General features: G+C 54.0%; 1 protein-coding gene and 1 pseudogene across 10 annotated transcripts in view; both read right to left on the bottom strand.

Moving 5' to 3' along the window:
- Nucleotides 1-83: 83 nt before the first annotated feature.
- Nucleotides 84-621, bottom strand: LOC111828397 (annotated as a pseudogene).
- The window catches only part of LOC102422121 (eukaryotic elongation factor 2 kinase), a 42,078-nt gene continuing 14,581 nt past the window's right edge, over nt 84-27,580 (bottom strand). Inside the window, exons 3-17 of one of the 10 annotated variants that reach the window (XM_023764837.1) lie at nt 26,138-26,198; nt 24,733-24,770; nt 24,145-24,316; nt 21,734-21,880; nt 21,320-21,452; nt 20,959-21,086; nt 20,061-20,262; nt 18,147-18,214; nt 15,628-15,705; nt 14,897-14,965; nt 13,267-13,401; nt 12,935-13,123; nt 8,169-8,293; nt 4,296-4,474; nt 84-3,022 (exon numbers count right to left, since the gene is read on the bottom strand). In XM_023764837.1, coding sequence (XP_023620605.1) covers nt 2,913-3,022; nt 4,296-4,474; nt 8,169-8,293; nt 12,935-13,123; nt 13,267-13,401; nt 14,897-14,965; nt 15,628-15,705; nt 18,147-18,214; nt 20,061-20,262; nt 20,959-21,086; nt 21,320-21,452; nt 21,734-21,880; nt 24,145-24,316; nt 24,733-24,770; nt 26,138-26,198 — 1,834 coding nt within the window. In that variant the 3' untranslated portion in view covers nt 84-2,912. The remainder of the gene's footprint in view (nt 3,023-4,295; nt 4,475-8,168; nt 8,294-12,934; nt 13,124-13,266; nt 13,402-14,896; nt 14,966-15,627; nt 15,706-18,146; nt 18,215-20,060; nt 20,263-20,958; nt 21,087-21,319; nt 21,453-21,733; nt 21,881-24,144; nt 24,317-24,732; nt 24,771-26,137; nt 26,199-27,580) is intronic. The other 9 variants (XM_023764838.1, XM_006101363.3, XM_014466691.2 and 6 more) reach the window with 9 other exon arrangements.

The raw sequence follows: 27,580 nt of genomic DNA, 5'->3' as shown, positions 1-27,580 counted from the left end.
CTCAGCATTTGTGGGAAAAGGAGATGCCCTAGCCAGCTTTAGAAGGCACAGAACCAGGTTTGTTGTTGTGTGTGTGTGTGTTCTTAGTTATAGTCAGGTCTTTATTTAAGAATCTCATCTGCCAACTGAGCACTTCCCACCAACATGGGGAGCAGAAACCTTCACAGGCTTCAACCCTTTGCTCAGGCACAGCCTTTGTGGGAGCCCTAGCAGCAGCCAGTGCTGTCTTTTTAGGCGCTTGCTTAGCCTTTTTTGCTTCCTTGGCAGCCCTGATAGTTTGTTCCCGTTGAGCTTTCCTAACTTCAGGTTTCTGGTTCCTCTTGGCCATTATATCAGCAAGAGATGCACCAGTGACGGCCCTCTGGAATCTGACTGCACGGCGGGTCTTTTCTTTTGAATTTCTTCCGACTGTCCGTTTTTGTGCTTTCTTCCGTAGAGGACAGTCCAGTTTATCTGCCCAGGATTCCTCTTGGAAAGGAATGCCGACTAGCATTTTGCATTAAGAAACGGGAAAACCTTCCCGTCGGTACTGGCGTAGCACCGCGAGTGTCCAGGGTAGATCTTGTAACTGAAACCGCAGAGCTCGACCTTCATGGCTGCGGCCGCCGGAGCGCAGGAAAGATGGTGAAGAGCACAAAACTAGGTTTTGAAGATGAAGTAAAGTCTTCTTCTGACTCAGGAGGATCTCAACATCCTACTGATCATTTCACTCTCAATGGTCCTTAGAGAAGCATTTGCTTAACTCTACATCCAGGCCATCGCGACCTCCGGGAGGAGAGGGCACCACCTTCGACATTAAGGCCATGTGGGCGGGTGGGTGCAGATGCAGGGGTGGTGGTTCAAGCCGATCCAAACACTGCATCATTAACTGCGAAGAGTGAGTGCAGTGACCGGTTCTCCATTTGTTCACAATTACTGAGTGCCTACTCTGTGCCAAGGTCAGAAAACTGTGAGAGCTCATGCCCAGAGCCTAACACAGTAGGTCTCAATCAAGGGTTAGAGCAGAGGTTTGGAAAACTACAGCCCAGGTGAGCCACCTGCTTTCAAAATAAAGTTTTATTGGAACACCAGCCATGCCCATTCATTTAAGAATTGTCTATGGCTGCTTCTGCTCTACCATAGCAGGGCTGAGCCCCTGCAGAGCATATGGCCTAAAATATTTACTATCTGACCCTTTACAAAAAAGTTTGTGGATCCCAGTGTTAAAGGAAAGCACTAATGCATAACTAAGAACTGAGAGAGGTGATCAGGGAACAAATGATTTGCAAATGAAGAGAGGGTGGGGGGGGACTGGCTGAATTAAGGACAACAAAGGACATGGATATATGAGGCTTGATCACCCTGAAGAGATAAGTCACAGTAAAACTGCTTGGGACTTACATTTAATATATGCAATTTAACTGCATGCAACTGGTTTAAAACAAAAAACTACTACTCGATCTGCTGCAAGTGGAAAAAGAGCAATCAGCCCCAGCTTCTAAAGGGAACTGGCCGTGACAAGCCCACATGCAAAGAGGGACAGCCACTTAGAGGTCCGCCAAAGGACTGCCCCAGTGGTCTTGGCTCTGCTGGGCTTTTCCTTCCGGGCACACTCTGGCTTTTGAAACCAGCTGCACAGGTTCACAGCTCCACAGCAAGGCCAATCTGAGGGCTGATGCTCTATCCACTGAGCCAAACCAGCTAGGGCTGAAATCTTTCTTTTTTTTCTGCTTCCCAATAACCCTCAAAAACAATGGCAAGTGCTCATGCCAAGTGGCACAGCCTTAACCATCCTCTGCAGGCTTTCCCATGTCAACGCTGCTCGTCCAGCAGCTTCCCACTCTCAGGCTGGGGGAGTGAACTACGGGTCAGGCTGAAATCTTTCTGAAGAAAAAGCTCCTTATGTACAATTAGCCAGTGCCTGGCCGTGTGGAAACTGGTCAAGGAGTGTTTATAGTTAGTTCTTGCCGCCTCGTTCTCCAACGTGGCAGATAAACCTGAAGTGCTGCTGCTGCAAGCACCTGCTGTGAGTGACTGGAAAGCAGGCTTCAAGCAGAAGATGCCAAGGACAGGGCTGGACATCAGCTGCCGAGAGAACACGAGGGGGTCCTGTGCCAGGGCGGCTGGAGCCACTGTGGATGCTGCCCAAGATGCAGAGTACATGCTGCTTGGAGGGAGGGCTTGGCCACGCCGGCCACGGTCCTTCCCTGTGGGAGCCTTAGGCGCACCCACTCCCACACGCGCTGACGGAGCACTCAGAGGCAGGAAAGCGTGTGTACAAACCAAACCTGTTTGGAGAGCCCCCTGTAGAAACCATGCTTCAAAATGGAATTCGGCTGTATTCCAGAAAATCAGTTGCATTTCAGGAAGGAAATTAAACTAAAAGGTAAGAAAACAGTCCATGTGCGGGCCCTCCCCCTCCCACGGCAGAAGAGGGCCCGGGCGCTGTGCCATCTCACTTGCACGGAGCAACGCCGTGCGTGCTTCCAAGTGCTGAGGAGAGGCTGTGCACTACGTTGGGACCGTACGCCCCGCGGAGAGCTCACGGAGCGTCCACGGGCAGCAACACATCCTCATCCGACTCAGGACACAGGCCCTGTGGGCTGAGACTGCAGTCCAGCCTGAAAATGCTGGGGAGCAAAGTCCTAAGGTTTTCCAAAAGCACTTTCTTGCATCTTGTGACAAAAGAACCTCAAATCCACATGCCGGCTCATTAGGCTGCTTTTTCAATCCCCACGCCCCAAAACACCACCCTGGGGGACAGCTATGTGTCTTTGCTGATAGCAAAGGACGTTTTTATGAGTCACAGAATGATGTACAAAAGTTGATGTAAACACACTAAAAATCCCCCCAAATAGCCCCTAGATGAGTCGGTGGGTCTTTTCCCCTCTAGCCCTTGTGTGGGGACTGGCCCAGGTGATCTTCCTGGCTCGTTACTCCTCCATCTGGGCCCAGGCCTCCTCCGCCTTCTGGTAGTACTGGTTGGCCAGCCGGCCCTTCAGGGCTTCCATCGCTGCCTCGGCCGCCTGCGTGTACAAGTCGCCTGAAAGACAGCAAAGTGGGCCACACACAGCTGAGCCACCTGGTGTTTTTGCCAGCCCAGTATCCTCTCCCCTCCCTGGGAACAGCACCCCAAATATTACTAATTCCCTCTCCCTCCACAGGACCCGGGTGGGGCTCTGGGCGGCCATGCGATCGGAGTCTGGCCAAACAAAGTACCCTCCTCATCCCCCACCAGGCAGGCCGCAGAGATTGGCCCAGACTGAGGCACAGCCAATCAGAGGAAGCCATCTCAATGACTGGCATGAGGGCTGGGGTGCTTCCATCTGAGCCAACGAGAAGCAGGCTGAGGCCTTTGCAGGGCCATTTGGAGAAGGTATGCAAGGGGAAGAAATAAAGATTACAAACGGCCCCATGTCAGTTCTGGACAGGTTTGGCCACCAAGTGAATTTGTGCCACATGAACAAAAACTGGTTTTTCAGAGCTTCTGAGATTTAGAAATTCCAAATAAGGAATTACAGAATTGCTTAATTTTTTATACACCCTTAACATTTTTTTTTTTTAAACTTGGCCTCAACCCCCATACCTGTGAAATAAGAGAAATAAGGAGTTCAGTATGTTTATTATGTAACAGAAAAAATATCTAATGTGTGCATCAACTGCTGAACGGATACACAGAATATAGTACCTCTGTACAATGGAATATTATGAGGCAATAAGAAGGAATGAAGTACTAATACATGCTACAACACGGATGAACCTTGAAAGTATTATGCTCCGTGAAAGAAGCCAGACACAAGAGCCACATATTGTATGATTCTCTCTTTATGAACTGTCCAGAGTAGGTAAATCCACACAAAAAGTAGGCTAGTGGTTTGCAGGAATGAAGGGGGGCAGGAGGCCACTGCTACCGGGGACTGGCTCTCTCTGCGGCGGCGTGTGGAAGTATCTGGACTGAGATAGTGGGGATGGTTGCTCAACATCGTGAAGGTACTAAACACCACTGAACTTGTACACTTTAAAATGGTGAATTTTAGGTGATGAAAATGTCAGTTCAATTGATTTTTAATAGTAAAAAAACCCCCAACACCCTAAAACCCGAGCCCCTGATATATAGCCATTAAAATAAAAATGCTCATCTGCACACCAGCTCCATGAAGCCCCCTAAGCCAGCGCCTGTGGGGTCCAGCCTGGCAGAAGGGAGGGCCTGTGCATCGGAAAGAGGAGCCGCACGCAGCCCGTGTCCTGCCCGTGGGACAGGAATCATGTCCCTCCTGCCCGCCCGCCCGCCTCAGGGGCAGGTCTCCCCGACCTACCTGACCTCTGCGGGTCCTTCTGCAGCCGGAAGCCGCCCACAGACAGCATCTCGGCCTCCCTGGCCAGCAGCGTGTACCGGGGCTCGTCTTGCATCCCGTCATACTCGCCGCCCTCGTCACAGTCCGTTTTCTCCAGGGCAGTGCTGTACCAGTGCAGAGCCTCTGGCCAGTCTCGGGACCTTGGCAGGAGATAAAGAGGAAAAGAGGGAGGTTACCATGGCAACCGGGCAGGAAGGAGAAGGCCCAGCGGCGGGAGGAGCAAGTCAGGGATCCCAGGGGGCCACCACCTATGAATCCTGACTCTCAGCCCCAGACGCCACCGCATCGAAGGGGCATCGTCCACACCTCAGGTTACACATCTATGAGAGCGCCGTCTCTCATGTCCCTAACAGGGCAGGTGCATTCCACAGCTCTCCAGCAGTGGTGCGGGGCGTTTTCCAGTCTGAACACGATAGCACCCTGTGGGCCAGCATTAGCAGTGGCTGGTACCAGTCAGTCTGTCCTATGACTGGGTAAGAGAGGAGGCGAGTGGGTCCCCTTTGCCAAGGCCTCAAGGTCACGTGAGAGAATGGTCACCTTGTGGCCCATCTCACGCTGGGCCTGTGCAGCCGGCACCGGGCAGGCTTCCGGGGAGGAGCCGGCTCCCTCTCTGCTCGGCCCCTCTGGCCTCAGCTCTTTCTCCTGCTGCAGCACGTGAATGGCCAAACCACGCAGGTTCTAAGCAAATCTAAACACACAGACCGAGCAGGCAGGGTAGCAGCTTTCTCTTTGGGCGCACTAACTGTATCCGGGCACATGAGCATTATAGCATGCCGGCAAAGAGCAGAGACACTGTAAGAAGGCCCCTGGGTCTCATGAGCGTTCCCGGAAAGCAGCTACCATGACTTGCTGCCCTCCCCTCTGGGTGCTCCCTGGCCTGGCTCAGCCCTGGTTTTAGCTCCTGCTAACCTCCCCATGCCAGGCTTTCTGTTCCATCTGCTCCTTGCTGTGGCCCCTGCTGCTCTGTCAGCTGGGATGCCCACACTGGCTCCTCAGCTCTCTGCCTCTTCTTCAGAGACGCCGTCTCCAGACACCGTTTCCTACAATGGCCTCAGTCTGTTTACTCAACGCTGAGGACGGTTTCCCCAAAGACGCCAAAGGCCCAGGAAGGCAGGGCCCGCCGGCGGGTAAACACGCTGGCCAGGACGGCCTTCAGGAGCTAGCCTGACTCCACTTTATTTTACAGAAAAGGGAAATCTTCTGACAATTATTGGTGACACACCCACCAAATTGAGGTTTTGACATTTGTCTGGAAGCCACTAAACCATATTGCACCCCTTTAACCCCCCTGGTCTTGACCCTCCCTGGTCTTGACAGACAAAGCAGATCTGCCCTGAAACTTGAATGAGGAAGAGCGGAAGGGCCTAATATTTCCCGCCCCACCCCACCCCACGACGCCACGCCCAGGGGTAGGTGCCCACCCTGCGTTGGAGTTTCCAATGACGTTTCCTTCCCCTATTTGGGGTAACTTCTGAGAAGGTGGAAATTTGGGCCTCCATGGGGCCTGCCTTACCCGAGTGGCCCTTAATTAACGCTCCCTGAATGGAAGAGGCTGGAGCAGCTTGGAATGAGGAAGAAGAATAAAAAAATGACTATAGTAAAAGCTATATAAAAAACTTTGAAAGATTAAACTACATAAATATTAAAAAATCAATGTATCCCCAAGCCCACAAACAGTGGTCACCGAGTGACCCTGTCCCCCCACACCGGTAGTAATTATCTCTGAAAAAAATTTTAAGCCAGCTCACATGCCAAAGAGTTACTAGCATTAACAACAGAAACTATCGTGTCAAAGAAAAAGGCAAAGTCATAAGAACACACAGGGTTCTGTCGGTGCCCAGCCCCAGCACCCGCCAGGCGGGGCCAGGCGGGGCTTCCCCGGCACACTCGAAGGGCACCAGGTACACGGCGTCTAATCCGCACAGTCATGCGTGTCATTCTGTTCACCTCCCGTCCGTGACAGTGTAGTCCTGTGACAGGCCACTGTAGGAGGGGCCAGACGACCTGGGCTCAGCTCTGCCACTCGCTCCCATGTGACCATGGCAATCCCTTCGCCTCTCAGAACGAGTTTACTCATTCATAAAATGGGGCCAAACATGCCCGGCCTGTGTGTGCCAAAGAGATGTGTTGGCTCATTCATTCGAACAACCACTGAGCCAGGCCCTGCGCGGAACACGGGGCTGCAGACAGCGAAAACCGGTTCCCGTTCTCAGTGGAATAAAACCACCAGGGAAAGAGCGGTCCGAACACCAGGGAGCAAAGAGCAGGTACATGTCTGCACGATATGTAGGAGGCCGCGTATCCAGATGGCTCAGGCCCTGAGAGCTTGACATGATAGAGCCACGGCCCTGACTTTCCTTCTCACCCAGTGAGAGGGGCAGGAGACCTTGACCCGAAGAAGAGAACTGCCAGGCTGCTCCCCCTGCAGGCATAGAGGATGACTGTGCTCACCCTGCTCCCTCCCGGGAGCCGCGGGATTGGAACTGCCTCTTCCCACTTTCATTAACGCAGTGGGGAGCCTAGCTGGAACCCCAGGAGAACCACAGGGCATCAGCAACGGGTCCCTTTACGACAAGCATGTCAAACCCGTGGCCTGTGGGCTGCATGCGGCCCACAACCAATATTTTTGCGGCCCAGCCAATATAAGGTAAGTAAAAAACGTTTTAACAAAAATTTCGTAACTTAATTTTTACAATATCCTGTGATACATAATGATTAATAACGAACTACAACGTTCGCTAATGACTGATGACTATCATCGTGTTGCATTCATTTCCCTTACGCGCCTTACGCACAGGCACACCATTTCTCTCCACTAATACCAGCAGCGAATATTTTAGCAGCCGATGGCCACGTCATTAGTCTTGGACTGACTTGTTTGGTGTGCGCAACAGGAAATATTTTGCTTTCGGAGAACAAAAATAATAGGTTTATTTGCGTGATGCTTATTAATTTGTGCAGTTATTCAGTGTCTGGTAAATTAATGTTCAAGAAAAAATATTCATTTTTATTAAAATGTTGTATTATTTTATGTTAACAATGACTCATTTATTTCAGCCCTTTGTATTCAGCATGTCTCTACTGAAATAAACCTACGTTTCTATGAAAATTGAAGCTTTTGTGTTTTTGCGGCCCACAGAAACTTCAACCTTGTTTATTTGGCCCGTGTTAGCCTTTGAGTTTGACATACTTGCTTTATGAGTTCAATTCCCCCACTGTCCTCTGCTCAGCCTGGACTTCTGGGACGACTCACTGGTCAAGCCAAGGAGATGAGATGGAGCCGGGCCACCCGCCCCTCCTTCCCCTGCACAAACCAGCCCTGAGCGGCAGCTAAGGAAGAGTTAGCACCTGCAGTCCTGCCTTCAGGAGGCTCAGCCACCCTGGGAAACCCACTCCAGGCCTGAGCTACCCTGGGCTTGCTTCCGTCCCCCTCCCTCTCAGAAGGGAAACATAAAAGTAGGCAGAGTAAATTCTAATCACCCAGATCCTACCATCCAGGGACAACCACGCGGGCCCAATGCTGCACATCCTTTCAGACTCTTTCTCAGAACATTTACCTCTACTGGCTAAGCTGCCGCATGAGCTCATGCTTCTATGCCAGGCACAGTGAGAATCCATCTCATCTAACCCTCACACAACAATCCTAGGACGCAGGTTCCACAATCATTCCGTTTACACACTGAAGAGCCTGCGGCCAGGAAGGTAAAGTAACTTGCCACAGACTGGAATGCAGTGGGGAGCCGAGCCCGAAACCCAGGTCTGTGCTGGTCCTGGAGGGGAAGCTCCCACCTGGAGCCGGGTCCCACCAGCCCCCCTGAGTGGCGGCCACAGTACCTGTCTGGGCTGAGGTTCTGGCCAGTGTCAAAAGCTCGTGCCACCAAGATCATGGACTGTCTGTCACCAGCGCCAGCCGCCTTCAGTAAGTAATCAAATCCTTTGGTTTTATTTTCTTCCGTCTCCTGTCAATACCAACCAGAGGGGAGAGAAGAGAGATGAGGCCTGCACTGGAGGGGCTGCCAGGGCCACTGACCAACCTCCTCCACTGACTGTCGTGAGAGCTGGGCTGGGGCTGCTGTAGAATCGTGCACCGTGAGAAAGAACGAACGGGCGAGCACCTGGTGCCATGCTCCTTGGGTGCCCACCGGGAGAACAGCAGCTCAGCTCTCTCCTGCCCCCTGTCATCTATCTGCTCCGAGGCTGCCGAAGAGCCACTCACGTCCTGCCTCCACAGGGCAGGGCTCTCTGCCCCCACTCTTTAAACATTTCAGCAGCTTTACTGAGATATAACTCACATACCACATAATCCACCCAATGAAAGCACACAAATCAATAGTCTCAGCATATTCACACAATGTGCAACATCACCATAACCATTTCAGACAACCGAAACACCATGCCCTGAACTGTCACCTCCAAATTGCCCCATCCTACCCAGCCCTGGGCAACAACTGTTTCTCTTTTATTGATTTCAGAGAGGAAGGGAGAGGAAGAGAAAGACAGAAACATCAACGATGAGAGAGAATCATTGATTGGCTGCCTCCTGCACGTCCCTAATCAGGATTCAAGCCTGCAACCCAGATATGTGCCTTACTTGGAATCGAACTGTGACCACCTAGTTCATACGTTGACACTCAACCACTGAGCCACACCGGCCAGGATCACCTATCATCTGTTTCTAGAGATTTCACTATTCTGGACATTTAATATAAATGTAATCCTATAATATGTGGCTGCTTCTTCCACTTGGCATACAGCATTCAAGGTTCATCTATGTTGTAGCAGGTATTAATGCTTCATTTTTCTTATGGCCAAATAACATCCCATTGTGTCGATATATCACATTTTGTTTATTCAGACCTGGCCAGTGTGTTCAGTGGTTAGAGTGTTGGCCTGTCCACCCAAGGGTCACGGGTTCAATTCCAGGTCAAGGGTTCGCTCCCCGCCCCTAGTCAGGGCGCATGCAGGAGGCAACCAGTTAATGTGTCTCTCTCACACTGATGTTTCTCTCTTTCTCTCCCCCTCCTTCCCTCCCTTCCACTCTCTCTGAAAAGCAATGGAAAACATATCTTCAGGTGGGGATTAACAACAACAAAAAGCATCACTTCCTAGTTATTTCACTACGTGCTACTTCTTACCTATGGTCGGACTCTGTCACTGCTGCGGGGCGCCCTGTGCCGGCAGGGCATTCGGCAGCATCCCTGGTCTCCGCCCACTAGTGCCAGGTGCATCCCCAGAGTCGCGACAAACAAAATGTCTCCAGACATAGCCCGTGTCCCCCGGAAAGAGGGAGGGCAGAACGGCTGGCTGAGAACCACTGGTTTTTGAAACTGTGATGAACGCACCGTAAAACCGTGTCTTCTGCACATTTCCTCCCAATGCCGTGTTCAGTGACGTCATACTTATCATGAAATTGCCACATTTACACCACAGCAAGCGGAAATCGCTACAAGTGAAGGTTTGAGTAATTGTCTTTTTGAAAAAGAGATGAAAAAATATCCATGATGCAGATTAACTTAAAAGTGTTGGTGCCTGTCATTATATTGTGTGAGCACAGGAAACTGAAAAAACATTCTCCAGTGTTATCAGCAATGCAGTTGCTCGTATCAGCGGCAAATAAACGAACTTCCAGTTCTGACAGAGATCTTCCTTATTTCACCTTCATCTTACACACTAACGTACATGAAAGTTTCAACCAATATTTACAATGACCAATATTTATGTCAGAATGTCACAGCCCATCAGTTGCAACCGTAAGTGGGTAGAAGATATAAAGTTCCACAACTAGTAGCGAAAGCATCCTGTGAGAATGCCCTGACTGTATCGAATTTACAATAGTCTTTTAAAAATATATATATATATTATTGACTTCAAAGAGGAAGGGAGAGGGGGAGAGAGAGAGATAGAAACATCAATGATGAGAGAGAATCATTGATTGACTGCCTCCTGCATGCGCCCTACTGGCGATCGAGCCCGCAACTGGGGCATGTGCCCTTGGCCGGAATTGAAACCAGAACCCTTCAGTCCACAGGCCGATGCTCTACCCACTGAGCCAAACCAGCTAGGGTGCTCCACATCCTTTTATTTATTTATTGAATTTATTGAGGTGACATTGGTTAACAAAATTATATAGGTTTCCAGTGTACAATTCTATAGTAGATCATTTGTATATTGCATTGTGTTCATCACCCCAAGTGTTCCACATTCTTTATGTCAGTAACGTTTATAATAAACTTACATACAGCTGGTGCACACCGTTCCTCCCACCCGAGAGCCAGCGGGGAACACTCCCCGCACAGCACTGGCTGAATGAGCATGGGGACGGGAGGCACGTCACCCGCCCGTCAGATCCCCTCCCGGCACCACGCCTGCCCTCACCGTCTAACACGGGCCATAGAACCGGCTGTGGGTGATCTCTGCCCATGGGCCCGATAACCGGCCTGACTGAACCGCATGACACTGTCAATATCTGACCATTCCTGACCTACAAAAACGGTAGTTTTGTGAAGTTCAACTTCATGTGTACAAGGCTCGTCACTGCAGCAATTTCTGTGATATTCAAAGAATGGAACCAACCCCAGTGCCCATCGACAGGGCACAGGTTGGTAAGCACGTGGCACCCATGCAACAGAAGGTCACGCACTGTGGAAAAGAACGAGGGCGCTTTCTCTGCACCACGAGGGGAAATGTGGATGCTGCCGGTGAGAAAACCTCAGGCCAGGTGAGTGCGTGGTAGGCTAACGTTGGAGAAAAACAGGGTGAAAATACACTGTGTTGGTAGAAGGAAACCCTGTGCACTGCGTTAAGCAGTGTCCCTCCCCATTCACGTCCACCCAGAACTTCAAAATGGGGCCTGATTGGGAAACAGGACGTTTGCAGGTGCTAAGATGTTGATTAGTTAAGTTGAGGTCGTCCTGGGGTAGTGCAGGCCCTAAATCCCGTGTGACTGGCGTCTTTTTTTTTAATCCTCATCCAAGGATATTTTTTCCATTGTTTTCTAGAGAGAATGGAAGGGAGGAAAGAGGGGGAGAAAGAGAGAAAGAGAAACATCGACGTGAGACACATCAATTGGTCGTCTCCCACATGCGCCCCAACTGGGGTGGGGAACCTGCAACCGAGGTACGTGCCCTTGACCAGGAATGGAACCCAGGACCCTTCAGTCCGCAGGGCATGGCTGGTATCTTTATCAGAGGAGAAGAGACACAGAGACGGACAGAAGGCCATGTGAAGACAGACACAAAGAGGGGAGTGACGAATCTATACGCCAAGGATGCTACAGATGCCAGCACCCATGAGAAGCTGGAAGAGACAGGAAGGAGGAAGCACAGCTCTGCCAACGCTTTAAAAAAATGTTTTTATTCATTTCAGAGAGGAAGGAAGAGGGAGGGAGGGAGGGAGGGAGGGAGAGAGAGAGAGAGAGAGAGAGAGAGAGAGAGAGAGAGAGAGAAACATCAATAATGAATAAAAAATAAAAAAATAAAAAAAAAAGAAACATCAATAATGAGAGAGAGTCACTGATCGGCTGCCTCCTGCACGGTCCGAGCCCTCAACCCGGACATGTGCCCTTGACCAGAATCAAACCTGGGACTCTTCAGTCCGCAGGCCGACGCTCTATCCACTGAGCCAAACCAGCTAGGGCTCTGCCGACACTTTAGTTTTGGACTCCCAGTCTCCAGAACTGTGAGAGAATGACTTTCTGTTGTTTTAAGCCACCTAGTTTGTGGTCATATGTTATGGCAGCAACAGGAAACTAATACACTGTGGAATTCTATACAACAAACTAAAATTTTAAAGAAAATAAAGGTTTTGATCACATAAATCTCTTACCTATTTAAAGAGTTAAATAAATAAAGGACTGTGGAGTGCCTTCCTGCCTTCTTCTGGTCTGAGACCCCTCCCCACAGGCCACATCCAGGCCAGTGAGGAGGGCTGTACCCGGCCAGGCTGAGCCCAGCCTCACCAGCCACCTCTCCATCCACGTGCTCGACCAGGGCTTCTCAACTTCTCCGGGGAAAGACTGACGGAACCTGCTCACTCGGTGCTTTCCTCGCTGTGCCCATGGGCCAGGGAGGCAGGGGAGCGGACCTCATGGGCTTCCCACCCCACATCCCGCAGTTTCAGACCCCACGCAGCCTCCCCTCCTGCGCCACCTCCACGTGCCGCAGGCTCCGGCCGCACCAATCGCCTCCAGCCCTTAGCTCCGCCAGCCTGTGTGCGGCCCCTCTCCCTGAACTGCTCTTAATCACCATTTGGCCTTTAGGTCTAACTTAAATATCATTTTATTCATTCATTTCACAAGCAAATCCTAAGCACCTACTATGTGCTGGACTGTTCTAGCCTCTAAGGGCACCACTGGAGCCAGCGCTCGGGAAGCAAGCTGACCCTGAAGCCCCAGGCAGGGCCCTCCCTCATTTGTTCCCACCCGTCTCTCCTGCTTCTCCCATCACCCCTGCTGCACCTGCCTGGAAATGGGACTGTCCCCTTCCACTCAGTCCCCAGGCCGGAGACCCACTCTAACTCAGAAGTGGGGGCTCTACCCGGTGATCAGACCCCAGGCTGGGGAAGGTGGGCTGGGGAGGCCGCCGCTGGTCCCAGCCCCTCACCTTCAGAGCGACGTCGGTCAGGATGTGGTGGGGCAGCTGCGAGTACAGGAGTCCCAGGCCCACGATGGCCTCCAGCTCGCCCAGGTCGGCTGCGTGCTCCAAGTGGAAGATGGCCGACTCACGGTCCCAGTCCTCGTCCTTCTCACAGAAGCGCCCGCCCTCGTGGTATCGCACCATGGCCAGATGGACCTGCCACACAGATGGGGTGCTGGCTGGGCAGTCTGGGAGGCGACGGCCACACCCCAGGGCCCCCAGCCAGCCTACGGGAGCAGTTATGAGCAGAGGTGAGCGCCGGGTTAGTGCAGAGGGCTCTGAAAAGGCATCACCGATACCTTCCCCAGAACGGACTTCCCGATTCTCTTGCCAAGGTCCAGAGCATTAAGCCTGCGCACTTCCAGGGCCACGGTGGAAGGCCTGTGCAGGTGGAGGCGGGCGGGGTTAAGGAGGTTCCACTTCTCCACACAGACCTGAAGGGAGAGAGCCGGGCATGGCACGTTTCCAGGCCAGAGAGGCCGGGGCTGGGGACAGACAGGCGTCAACAGCTGTCAGCAGCTCCCACGACATGAGCCTGGCTGGCCAGGTGGGAGCAAACCCTGATGGTGTCGAGTTTTCTTGGACAAACAGGGCTCCATTTCTAGTCACTCAAATTCTGTCAGCTCGTGGGCACCGAGGGCCTATGACAGCTACGGGACACAAAGGCCAGCAGCACAGACCGCAGCGGCTCAAAGGAGTGCTTCGCTCACTTGTCAGTCTGGGTGAGGCCGGGGAGGCTAGGCCCCAAGTGGCCCATTGGCCCGCTCTCCACGCGCCAGAGTCAGGTCCCTCTGCTTTCCTCTGGACATCAACCAGGTGCTCCCGGGAATGTCTCCCAGCTAAACACAGCCCGGTTTTGCCCCACCGCATGGCTCAGCGATTGAGCTTCGACCTATGAACCAGGAGGTCACGGTGCGATTCCTGGTCAGGGCACATGCCCAGGTCACGGTTCATTCCCGGTTGGGAGTGTGCAGGAGGCAGCCAATCCATGATTCTCTCTCGTCACTGATGCTTCTATCTCTCTCTCCCTCTCCCTTCCTCTCTGAAATCAATAAAAATATATTTAAAAAATTAAAATAAAAAAATAAACACAACCCAGTTTACAGGTTCCTCCAGAGCAGCGCCAGGCAGATGTGGGTGCCAAACACGTGACAACGCACGGCGGCCCCGCAGCAGAGGGCGGTCCAGCTCAGAATGCCGGTGGTGTCACGGTTGAAAACCATGCCCGTGCCTGGCTGAGCCCTGACCCAACCGGGAAAGAACCCCTGGTGAATCCTCTGTGCTCGAGGGAGCGGGAGGAAGGCCTGGGCGACCAGGGAAGGCTACGGTCTGGTCCGGTCTGGGCGGGAGGGGCGGGAGGTGTGACTGGTGTCCAATCCCAGAGCAGCGGCCTGGAGGTGTGCCTCCGGGGCAGGAAGGACCTTGCAGGTGGGAGAGACTCCTCAGGCTCTTAGGCGGAGGCGGGAGGCGGGGCTCCAGTGCTCCACAGGCAGCTGAAGAGCACAGGCTCCCGAGGGTGGTCCCTCCCTCGCCCGCGAGAGGGTCAGGAGCGCCTAAGGTAGCCAGGAAGCTGGGAGGCTAACAAGACCTGTTGCCTCATCCTGAAATGGGGGCGAGCACATCAGCCTGTCTCCCTGGGTGTCGTCAGGAGGAAGTTCATTAATGTCACGAGCCGCTCTGTGGGCGGGGCTTTAGCAGTGAGCTGTGGCTGCTTGCTCGCCCTGGGGCGGGTGATCCTGGCACCCCTCCCCTCCCCAGAGGTCCCCATCGTCCCGCCCAGGCAGGGGCTCAGAAAGTATTTGCCCAGGAGATGGGCTTCTTTGCACCGTTTTCCTTTAGGAGATTGTGAGGCGCCGGGCAGGCTGCGGTGGCGTGAGGGGGGGGAACAGGCAAGCACGCAGCTCGGCAAGGGTTCCTCGGGGAGCTTACCCGTCCGCAGCTGCCCAGGCTGTCTTCGTCCGACTCGTCCCGGTCCCGCTGGCTACCGTTCGAGTGGCCCTGATGGACGCAGAGAACAGAGTTCCAGAGAGCAGCTTCCTCCCAAGGCCGGGCTGGCCAAGAGCCTCCTCCCGAGAAACGCCTCTCAGGGAGCCCGCCCCCGGGGAAGCTGGAGCCCGCCTGGCAGGCCGAGAGGTGCTGGCAGCAGGCGGACCCTGTGCCGGAGCAGCCACAGCCTTCCTCACGGGGGATCCCAGAAAACGGGGCCCAGTCCTGGCTCCCGCCGCATGTCTTTCCTGCAGCGACAAGGCTAGACCAGGGGGCTCCCGGAGGCGCCCTGCGGCCGGACTCTGGCATTGGCACGGCTGGCGGGACACGCTGTGCCACTGCCGAGGCCACCCTCACCGAAGCCGTGGGAGCTGCCTCGGAAGCCCGTCCTCTGGCTCCCAGCACCTGGGAGCTGGGCCAGCCTCTTACCCAGCATCCTCTCTGCTTAGCCACTTTCAATCCTGTGCCTCACCCCATCCTGGGCTCCATACTACACTCATTGGTCCCCATTAGCCTGCTTTATCTTGGGCCCTGCATCCATCTTTTCCTGATATGAGCTTATTTAGTAATTTATTCATCATGTTCTCATGACCCACTTGTGTTCCCCCTACCACTCTACCCTCCCAGACAATGAGGGAACAGAAAACTCGTCTTATTTTCCAGGAGTTCCCTACCTGTTCTCGGGGCTCTGGGTCATCCAGCTCACCCCGCTTCTCACTGGGGTATCCGCTGTCCCCACTGTTCTCAGAGTCCTGTGGAGAGAAGATGGCCCGAGATCTCAGTGGGCCTTTGAGTGCCTGGGGGTGACATCTGGACATGCCAGCCGTTTGCTTCCTCTCCTTTCCCCATCATCTCTCTTAACATCCTCCTCTTGCCCGTGTTGGCTGCATGACAACCGAGCAGCAGACAGCAGCGGTGCGGGGCCCAGGCTCTGAGCTCGACTGCTCGGCTCAGGTCTGACTTTGTGACTCGCCAGCTGTGACCTTGGACAGCTGCTTGCCCTCTCGGCTTCCTTCTTACGGGGACTCATCACAGCACCCACGTCAGAGGCTGTGAGGAAACCGATGGTGGAATCACAGTAAGTGCAGTGTTAAGTGTGGCTCGTCCATTTCACAGGCAGGAAAACAAAGGCTGGGTTAGGGGTTAAAGCCACAGATGAAATGCAGCCTTGGGCCAATATTACTACAACTACACCCTCTGCCCAAACCGCACAGGTCACCTGGGCATATTTTTTTTGTTCCAGGTCTGAGTCCTGTTCAGAAAGGGGTCTGGTGTAATTTACAACAGCTAAGACCACCATAATGTATCCACCAGCCTTGAGTTCTGCATCACTATTCAGCTCCCACTTTCATTACTTTCCTTCTTTACTGAGAAGTATTTCAAACACACAACAGGAGCGGAGACCACGGTGAACACCCCTCCTATCCCCGGCCCCGTCACTCTCAACAGTAGGCCGTAGTTACTTCGGATCTTGCATTTTTATTTATTTACTTTTGTTAATCCTAACCTGAGGATAATTTTCCTATTGATTTTAGAGCGTGGAAGGGAGGGGGAGAGACAGAAAGGGAGAAACATCGATGGGAGAGACACATCGGTTGGTTGCCTCCTGCACATGCCCTGACTGGGGCTGGGGATCAAGCCTGCAACCGAGGCACATGCCCTTGACTGGAATTGAGGGCCATGCTACAACCACTGGGAAAACTGGCTGGGGCTAGATCTTCTATTTGTAAAAGGAAATAAAACACTACCGTCAAAACGTAGATCTCTAGTGCAGCCCCCGCCCCCGTCTCTTCCTCCTCTAGATAAAGCCACTTACATGAACTCTACTTCTCATTTGTGGTTTTCCTTTAGAAAACCATTTTATTTTACTTATGTATCTTTTTAAAAGAAGCTTGGCATCACTAGCTTAAATGTGAAACTTGTCCCACTCCCCGGAACAGGCAGGAGCCACGCAAGCCCACACAATGCGATCCTGGTCCCTGGTCTGGCTGGGACCCCTCCAATCAGGCGCCTACAGGCCTCCCTGCCAGCCGCCCCCAGAGCCTTTATCTGTGTGAGCCGAACGGCTGTTCTGTTGGGTGTGTTTCCCCCAATTTTTAAAATTGAGGCGTTATTTACAGACCCCCAAGCTGCAGTGTGCAGGGAGTGGCGTGAAGGCTCCTTTTGAACATGGACTGCAGGCTGCACTCAGAAGCTCCGGCAGCCTGCTCCTTGCACCCCGTCCCTCCTTCTAGAATCATGCCCGAGCTGAACATCAGCGAGCCCCGGCAAACCCCAGCTCTGGGCCCTGGGAGAGGCAGCCAACCTCTCCAGACCGAGGTCTCTTCGCCTGAGGAAAGGGGGACTGCCCATCTGAGATGGAAAGCGCAGCCAAGGGCAGCAGTCAGAGGGTGAGTCTGAGCACTGGCTCTATCGCCCAGTGACCAGGAGCAGGTGGCCATCTTCTCTGTGCCTCCGTGTCCTCAGGTCTGAGTCAGCGATGCTCAGAGGCCTGCCCAGCAGTGGTCATGGGAGGGAGCAGGCGGCTGAGGGGCGGAGGGAGCGCATGTCGCGTGCGAATGTCTGTTAAAAGGACGAACTGAAGCATCTACCGAGTCCCCACACAGCGTCTGCCCTCAGTGATGACTCCACGTGTGTCAGCTATTCTTTTTTTCTTCCCCTCAACAATTCTGAAACGCAGTCAAGAGTAAACTTGAGCCTTTGGAGCCACCTGAGGGTGCAGTGGTGGTCTGGGCGAGTGTGACAAATCTACAGTCTGTGAATTTTGAATTTGACGCCGGGATATGTTTGCCTGAATGCAAATATGATGCTTTCCGTTTCTTACCACTGAGCCCCCAGAGCTGCAAGAACCTGTTCCATTTATCCAACCGAGAGTCCCAACTGACAGTGCCCTGCCCCCCAACACAGCTGTCCACACAAGGGGCCACGCCAGCTGAGGGCTGAGCTGCAGCTGTCTCTGCTGCTGACCTGGTTCCCTCTTCTCTAACCAGTTCACGGAGGGAGGCCCCGGCTCTCTCCGAAAACACTGCTGCTGTGGGCGGGCGGCTGAATTACCTGTGCCCCCTACCCCCTCCATAGGCCCCTGGCCTGTGCAGAGCAGACCGGGGCTGCCCACCTCGGACCCTGAGCATCGCCCTCAGTTCCCACTGGACTGTCCTTTCCGCCCAGCCTGCTCCTCCTTCCCTCTCCTCACCCGGTGGTTGTCGGGATGGTCGTGATCTTGGGGAGCCATGTTGTCCAGGTCGCTGAACACTGGCCAATCTGGGCAGGAGAAAACACAGACAGACAATGTGCTGGGTCCACTGCTGGGAAGTTCCCAAGACCAAACTACAGCCTAGCGCTGACTGCACCTGGTGAAGCCTTTTTTTATATTTTAAAGATGCAAAAAGAGGGAGAAAACTGTTGTCAGCACCCGGGGCTACAGTTCTCTTTCCTCCTTGAGCACTTTCTCCAAGTCTCGCCAGCTGTGGGCCCTGAGCAGGCGGCTTAATCGGGGTTGTCATAAAGCAACATGTCTGTAAGCACGTGTGCAGGGCCCGTGGCGGCCCTCACGGGGTGCGGTTGTGAAGGAAGAAAGGCCATTTGTACATCAAAGAAGCGCGCCACGCCGGACACCGGTGTTGGGAGCGCGGCTCTGCTCCGTGACGGGGTGGACATGACCATGCTACAGTGGGGGTCAACGTCCCAGGCCTCCGTCGCCACAACCCTGACAAGGCCCATATGCAGGCTTGGCCTGCTTTTCCGGAGCGCGCAGTGGGGACCCAGATGGCTTCAAATCCAGCCACTTCCTGGAGAGCCCCAGTCTGTCTCCTGCCTTGAGCTCCCCTGAGCCAAACCTGGCTTGCCTCCTGATTTTTTTCTTTTTTAAATATATATTACTGACTTCAGAGAGGAAGGCAGAGGGAGAGAGAGATAGAAACATCAATGATGAGAGAGAATCATTGGTCAGTTGCCTCCTGCACACTCTACACTGGGGATTGAGCCCACCACCCAGGCATGTGCCCTGACCAGGAATCGAACCATGACCTCCTGGTTCATAGGTCAAAGATCAACCACTGAGCGACGCCAGCCAGGCTGTCTCCTGTTTTTATGTGGTTTCTTTAAGAATGGTTTGTTCCTTTTTAAATGATTGAAAATAATGAAAAGAGTAGTATCTCCTGATATGTGAAAATTCCATGAAATTGAAACTTTGATGCCCACAACAGGAGCGTTGGCACACGAGCCACGCTGTTTGCTTAAGCCGCATCTGCACTGCGCTCAGGCGGCGAGGGCAGACTGTGCCCACAGAGCCTACAACATTTACTCGGGCTCGGACGCTGCTCAGTGGCTGAGCATCAGCCCATGAACCAGGAGGTCACAGTTCGACTTCGTCAGGGCACATGCCCGGGTTCCGGGCTCAATCCCCAGTGTCGGGCAGGAGGGGGCAGCTGATCAATGATTCTCTCTCATCATTGACATTTCTATCTCTCCCTCTCCCTTCCTCTTTCTCTAAAATCAATAAAAACATTAAAACAAACAAACTTGTTTGCTGACACCTGCTCTGTGGAGAGGCCTAAAGACTTCTTTAACTCGGACACCGAAACCCTCTCCCGCTCCTGCGCCGGCCCGGCCGAGCAACGGCCGCACCACCCTCCACATCCCCAGAGTCAGCCAGCTGTCACCTCAGCTTCAGAAATGATGGTTTTCTCCTTTGACCTAGTCATGTGATGCTAACCCATTCCCTAATGCTGAGCACCCTCAGATTCCTGTGAAAACCCTGTCTATGACAGACGATGCCCTTAAGTTACTAATAGTCTTTATTTGTTAATACCTTATCTAGAATTTCTGTATTACATATTTATGAGTGAGGTCTGAATATAGTTTTCTTTTTTGGTGTTTTGTCAAGCTTTGCTAGTTTCCTAAAAGACACTGAAATGTGTTTTCTACAACACGGGTTGTTTTATGGCATCCAGATGACCTGCGTCTTGAACTCGCCTGTAAAACCCTCTGGGCCATGAATCTTTTTAGTTAGTGTGTTTAAGTCTAAAGTTCAGTGAAAGCCAGTTTAGCTCTGCAGACCTGGCACCTGCCCCTCCAATCACAAGGACCCGGGCCGACCATCACTCACGGAGGTGGTCCAGTTTCTGGCTGTGTGGCGTGGCTGAAGATGGGGAGGAAGAGAGAGAGTCGAAGGTCACGTCGCTCATGTTCTCGTCTCCAGAGTTCTCTGACAGGCGGAGGAGCAGGGGTGGCCGGCTCCCAGAGAGGGTCCTCACTAGGGGGCTCCCACACTTTTCCTCTGTCCCCCTCAAGATGGTCTTGGCTGATTGCTGGAGAAGTAACAGGGACATTCATGTCACAGAGGCATCCGCTGGGAATGAGGAACTCCTCTTATCTGTTGTTGCCTGAACTCCGAGGCCCTAGGCTCCTACCCATGCCTGTTTAGGGCCTGGTGGAAAATCTAAAAATAGTCAGTGAGGATTAACCCAAAGCAGCCTCTGGGAGCCGGCCAGCCAACATTCCCCAAGCGCGGACCACACTGCCAGCCCTGAGCTGGGGAATTCACGTCACTACACGGTCCAGAATCCCAAGCTGGTCTTTGCCAACGTTCTTGTACCTGGGCCATGCAGGGGTAGGGAGTGGACACATCCTCAACACAGCCAGGCCCAAGTCTAGCCCAGCTATTTGTCGCCAAACACAACCTCACGCACACGCACACACACACGCCACACATCTCTCTCCCAAGCTCTGCTCGCCTGGTCTCCTCACTCTGGTAAAAATGGGCCCCAATCAAGCAGACCCCAGCTACTCATTAGTGGGACACTCAGGCTTAGTGCACTGACTTGGGCGGGAGGAGGGGCACAGACGGGACTGAGATCCCTCCGGTCCTGACGGTCTTCAGTTAAGCATTGCAGGCCTGGGCTGCTGTCACAGTGAAGCGCCATGTGCTGGCCCGGCAGCAGAAGGGCCCGGCAGTACCCCCCCCCCCCCCCCCCCCCCCCCGCAGGCTCCCGCGGGGCACCCACCAGCAGCTTGGTGTTCTGATTCACTGCGTCCTGCTCTCTCGGTGACAGGTCGAAGGGAGTGAGGCCCATACTCTTGCAAATGCGGTTGCAGGCGTGGGAGTAGAAGAAGAGCGCCATGCCCCGGACACCTGCGGACAAAGCAGCGGTGTCGGGAGCATGGCTCTGCTTTTTGACGGGGGTGGGGGTGGGAGGGGGCATAACCATGCTAAAGCGGGGGAGGGGGGGGTGTCAACCGTCCCAGGCTCCCATCGCCACAACCCTGACAGGCCCATACGCCTGTTTTTCCTGAGTGTGCAGGAGCTGGGAGAGCTGGGGGAGGGTGTGTGGTCTCCGTGGAAACAGGCTGCCTTTGCCCATCTACCTAGGTTGCCATCTCCAAAGTCAGTGCCCTTCTCGGTGTGGATCTGTGGGTCGGTGTAGAGGTCGCCCACACCCTGGATGTCCACCACGATCAGCTGGTGGCCGGAACGCTCAAAGGTGAAGTGGCTGAAGGCCTGTGGGGGAAGGAAGGAAGAGGTGACAGGAGACCAGGCTGTGGGCACTGGCCAGCCACCACTCGGAGCGAGGCCGGATGAGGCAGCTCCACCCACGGTGGGGCCTTCTCTGCACAGAGGCGCTGCTTAGAGGACAGCGGAGAAAGGGGTCCTGTCCAATGGGCAGGGGCCTCAGGGGCTGACAGAGCCGGAGGAGTCAAGGGTGCCCTTGGGAAGCCCCACCGGCTTGAGGGCCGCAGGGGGGAGACCCTCCCCACAGGGACCCCGCTCCAGGGCCTCACCTGCGGCGTCAGGCGCGCGTCATCACGGACGAAGCCCGAGTTGGAGTTGTACTTGGTGTACTTGCCCTCGATGTAGTGCTCCAGGTGGAAGAGGGGCGAGCCCGGCCTGTCCTTCAGCTCCACCACACACATCTGCACGATGTCCACCTGCGGGGGCGGGGCAGGAGGTCAGGGCCCGGCGGCAGCTCCTCTGACAAGAGGCCGGGCCGCCCGCAGCGCTCCGAGGCACAAATGCTGCCTGTCCCCAGAACCCACTGCCCCTTTCCTCTGGGAATGGAAACCCATGCCATGGCCCGAATGTGTTCCCCTCCCCGAATTCATGTTTTAGTCCAGTGGTTCCCAACATGGGGTACATGCCCCACAGGGGGGCAATTTGAATTTTAAGGGGGGCAATTTGAGAATGAGTTATTAAGAGTGAAATTTTGCACTTTTTATGGTTCTAGGGGCCTCATAAACAGTACATAAATATATATTTTGACACATTTATGCATTTCAGTTCTCTATTATAGTTTTGAAACTTTATTTTATCACTTCATATTATTATTTTTAACAATTTCTAGTGATCTCTTCCTCAGTACTTCAACTGTCCTTTCGTTCTTTTATTTTTCTCTTTCATGGGTGCCATGTTCTTTGGAAGCTTGTTTAGACCAAGTTAATGGCTTTTTAGGCTTCCTTTATGTGAATAGGAGCTCACTTTTTGAAGAATAAGAATTCTATGTCACGGGGGGAAAGCATCAGGATTTTAGAGATGCTTAGGTGGGGCGTGGCCAAAAGAAGGTTGGGAACCACTGGTGTAGTCTTACCTTCTAAGCAGTGGTTCTCAACCTTCTGGCCCTTTAAATACAGTTCCGCATGTTGTGGCCCAACCATAAAATTATTTTCGTTGCTACTTCATAACTGTAATGTTGCTACTGTTATGAATCGTAATGTAAATATCTGATATGCAGGATGGTCTTAGGCGACCCCTGTGAAAGGGTCGTTCGACTGACAAAGGGGTCGCGACCCACAGGTTGAGAACCGCTGTTAAGGCGATGGTATTAGGAGGTGGGCCCTTTGGGAGGTCATTAGGCCAGGAGGGTGGAGCCCTGATGAGTGGGATGGTGCTCCCTCCTTCCACCGTGTGAGGTCCCAGCCAGAGTGCTGGCTATGAGCCAGGAGGCCCTCACCAGAGGCGACCATGTCAGACTCTGATCTTAGACTTCTCAACCTCTAAAACTGTGAGGACTGCATTTCTGTTGTGTATAAGTTACCCAGTCTGTGGCATTTTGTTGTAACAGGCCCAAGTGGACTGCGACAACCCCCAACCCTGACTTTTAGCAAGAAGACACTGCTGGGCTGGCCTTGCCGCTAGGTGTAGCCATGTGACCGAGCTCAGGCATCAGTCCTGCTGGCTGCTTGGAGTGTAGCGCTCCGGAGGCGCCCAGGAGAGTGCATGGGACCGAGCAGGCGCTCACACAGCGGGAGCCCGGCACTGCACTGCAGCCGGGCAGAGGCGGGCGCCCTTTCCTCGAAGGCCCACAGGCAACAGGAGCTTCTGCTTGGCCTCCTCTCTCAACACCTGGGGCTCATGTGGAGACGCCACCTGGCAGGGGCTTGGGAAGCCTGGGTTTCTGCGCCCTGGCTCCATCCCTGCCTGTTCAGGCAGGTCACTCAACCCCTTTGGGACCTTGTTTCCCCAGGAATAGATATCCATTCCCCTCTCCTCCTTCTGCTTTCTCTTGGGAGTCACAATCTCAGTCCCAGAAGGACCCACATTCCTGGTTCTAATGGTGGGCAAATAGCTCAGGCCTGCCCAATCTGCATATTTCCTTCCCCTGGCCATTGTGATTGGTTCAGAGACAGGTACCCGATTTAATCAGGGCCAGTGAAACCCAGTTCTGAGACTTTCACTAGAACTTCTGGGAAAACAGGTGCTGTTTTGCCAGGATTGCTGGGAGAACAGAAAGGAGGCTGCAGCTGCTGGTGGCCGGCATGCCGCTACAAGTCGAGAGCTGCCTGGGAGTGATGCCAACTTGAGATCGAGGCAGATTCCCAACAACCTCAGCTTGCTCCTGGACCCAGCCATGCCTGTGGTCGGTGCTACTTCTCAGTCCCCTGAGGCCATACATTTCCTTTTTGTATTAAATCCTTTTTGGGTTTCTGTCATTTGCAAACAAAAATCCTGGCTATCAGATCCCATCTGTAAATGGGATGAAAACATTCCAACCTGGCTCCAAGCGCTGCTTTTGGGAATAAACAGCTCTGCACATGCAGCACCTGGCCCTTTGTGCTCGATAAATGGTGGCTGTTATTAGCTACTATAGTGAAGGCCGTGAAGGAGGGAACCTGTGGCTGGCACCACCATCACCTGGTCTCCGGACACTGTCCCTGGACACCTGGTGGGGGCAGGTGGCAAGGAGGGGGCCACACACCTGCTTGGGGGGCTTGTGCCGATTGTACTCCTCTCCCCAGAGCTTGGCCTCCATCTGTAGACGCACGTCCTCAAAGTACACGTTCCTGTCCACCGGCTCAATGTAGCGCTTTGCCACGTAGTTGGAGGCGCCCTTCCACTGCTGGGTGTGCAGGAAGTTGGACAGCTTCTTCCTGGGGAGGCAGCGGGGGGCTGGCCTGGGCATGGGCTCATCAGGGACCAGGCCCTGAGTCCTCCGGATGAGGAGACCTGGCTGAGCCAGGAACAAGACGCGGGAGGTGGGAGGGGCTTCCCTACTGCCCTGCATCCTTCAAAGAGCTGGGCAGGGGACTTAAGGGACTTTGGTAAAGGTCTCCTAGCCCAATCCCTTGGCCTCCAAGGACCAGAGCTGAGATGCGTAGGATACTATTGAGCTCATCACCCCACAACCAGGCCCAATCTATGGTCCAAGGGAGAGTTGATGGAGCAGTGCTTGGGCTAAAGAAGCACAGACCACTGACTCCATCCCTACGCGGAAATGGCACAATGCCCTTGCCCTCTGGTGCCTGAGGAGCCTGGGCGGGGCCCTCGAGAACCAGCTGTCACTTACGTCCGGAAGCACTCCCTCATCGCTCCGCGGCCGAAGGGCTGAAAGACACACAGGGAGGGCCGTCAGTCCCCGTGCCCACCAGGAGCAACCCTGAGTGAGGAGCTCTCCCGGGGGTGGCACCCACCAAATGGACCTCATCTCGATCCTTCGATCTGCCCCTCCCACCCCCCGTCCTGCATGGCAGCACCGAAGGCTGGAAGAACTGCCGGCCTGGAGGCTGCCGATGGGAGACCCCGTTCCCTGACCCAGCAGAACCCCTCGGGGGGGAAGGTGTTATGGGGCGATGGAGTGGGAAGACAGTGCATGCGGAGGGATGTGTGTCCAGCCCTGTCTGCAACAGAACCCACATGTCCACCAACAGTACAGTGAGTCACATGGGTTCACGTGGAGAAATACTGCACAGCAGCGAGAATGAAACTTTCAGTTCCAGCAAAACCAGGTACAAAGCTCACAGACAAAATGTTGAGCGCAAGAAGCCGTACTGAAAGCACCCCTACAAAAACGGGGTTCAACTGACCTAGGGCGACAGGGTCAGGCCGGGGCTGACCTGCAGGGGCAAGGGGGAGCGACGGCTGAGGGCTCCAGGCGCTGGGGACATGTGCTCGCTGGGAAGCCCCTCAGGCTGCACGCGTTTCCGCTGTGCAATGCACTGAAGGCCTTTCCCAGTCCCCCCGCCCCAGAGCAGGAGGCGCCGTCTTTTGCAATCTATTTCTTTCTTCAAAAGGCTGTGGCCAGCCACAGAATTTGTTTCAACTCAGTAATAGGTGGCAACCTGCAATTTTACAACTATTTGCAGTCAACTGATTTTCAACAAGAATGCCAAGAAGGATATTTTGATAACAATGAATATATGAAATGTCCAAAATAGGGAAACCTATGGAGACAGCAGGTAGCTTAGTGGTTGCCCAGGGCGGGGCAGATGGAACTGGGTACTGACTGCATTGGCTCTGTCGGGGTACCAGTCATGGCGGCGGCTGTGCCGAAAGCCCTGGACTGTACACTGTACATGGGTGTGTTGTGTGGTGTGTGAATTATCTCATAAAGCTGTTATAAAAAATTAAATATACAAGCCCTGGCCTGTTTGGCTCAGTGGATAGAGCGTCAGCCTGTGGACTGAAGGGTCCCGGGTTCAATTCCCAGTCAGGGCACATGCCCAGGATGTGGGTTCGATCCCCAGGAGGGGGTGTGCAGGAGGCAGCCAATCAATGATTCTCTCTCATCATTGATGTTTCTAACTCTCTCTTCCTTCCTCTCTGAAATCAATAAAAATTAAATATACAATACTTTAGAGAATCCCCCAAAGTTAAAAAAAAAAAAAAAAAGAGTGGATGGGGGGGACATGAACTGAAATCAGCGTGAGAGAAGCCCGCCCAGCCCTGCCCCCCGGGCTCGAGCACCCGCTCACCTGAGAGGCCATCTTGATCAGAACCTCGTCCTCCAGCCACTCCCCGGTGACAGCGTTGTACCTGCGGAGACAGCGCCCACCGTGCAGCAGCGTCACCGGGTCCTGTCACTGGCTACGGGTGAAAGGCCTTTCTGGGCTCCCCGCTGCCTCGGGATCAAGCCCACTTTCTACTCTGTGGCCCAGCGACCTCCTGGCCGGGTTTGTGGGACTCTCCCGCCCTCCCAGGCCCCCCCAGTGGCCTCCTTCCCTTTCCTCAAACACAGGTGCCCTGGGCACCGCGTCCCCTCAGCACGTCCTGTGTGCTTGGGCGGCTCCCCGCTGTGACGCCACCCAGGCAGGCCCATGTCTGTCCTGCTCACGAGGGGCCTGGGTGGTGAATGCTTATAAATGCACGTTGGATAAATGACCGAGTAAGTAAACGTCCTTATTACCCGGCTACATAACCAACGGTGTGTCCCAGGACAGGAGGTGGCAGTGCCCTCGACCTTGCCGGCACTGTGGGCAGCCCAGTCCGGGGCGCTGGGTGCCTCTGAGTCCAGCAGGAAAGGGGCGCTGGGTGCACAGCCAGCCTCTCCCTTCCCAGGAGCCCGCTCTCCACCAAGCCCGTCTGCCCCAGGCCTGGCTGAGCCTCCAACAGGTTTGCGGGGTAGAAAGTGCCTCACTCAGTCACTCCCTATCCCGACTCATCGCCCAGGGCCCAGGTGTTCTCAGCTCCACAGAGGCCCCCCGGGGCACAGCCACGAGAAGGCCGCCAGCCCCAGTGAGAACAGCCTCCCAGAGCTGACACCTCCAGGAGGAAGCACGAGGCCTGGGAGGTAGCCTCCCCCAGGCCTGAGGGGGGAAGGCTCACCCCTAGCTCATGGCGGGTGTTATGCTCAATAAATAATAGCAATGATCGTTATTATTTCTACGTAGAGACCACGGTAAGGGAAACAGCCTTCCCTCACCTTCAAAGGAGACTGCAATCTGAGAGGCACTGGAAGGGCGGGTGGGGGAGCAGCATCCTCTCTGTCCTTCAGGACCACGGGCACCATAAAGGTCAGCGCTGCTCAAAGCACCGTGTCCAGTGTGCTGGCTGCTTAAACAACTGCCTTCAGCCTCCGCAGCAGCCCTGTGAGCCTGGCAGTTACTGCACCCACTTTCTTGATGGGGAAACCGAGGCTCCGAGAGGTGAAGTACTCTGCCTGAGAGCAGGATTCAACCAGAACCTTGCTCTTAGGCAGCCTGGGTCCAACCCCGTGAACGGGACGTCTGCCCCAAAGGGCCGGCTTGCATCAGCTCTTTCAAAACTGGGAACCCAGGAGGCAGCCTCCAATTCAGAAACCTCTGGAGGTCCCGGCATCAATGCTTGACCACTTCCCAGCCAGGACCGGCTAAGGCAGAGCCTTTGGTGAGGAACTAAACAGTTTGGCTTGGTCCCTGGTCTCAGGTCCTTGCGAGGCT

The sequence above is a fragment of the Myotis lucifugus genome, unplaced genomic scaffold, assembly GCF_000147115.1.
Source record: "Myotis lucifugus unplaced genomic scaffold, Myoluc2.0 scaffold_352, whole genome shotgun sequence".
NCBI lineage: Eukaryota > Metazoa > Chordata > Mammalia > Chiroptera > Vespertilionidae > Myotis > Myotis lucifugus.
The sequence above is the reverse complement of the archived record's forward strand: the minus strand, read 5'-3'. Positions and strand labels throughout refer to the sequence as shown.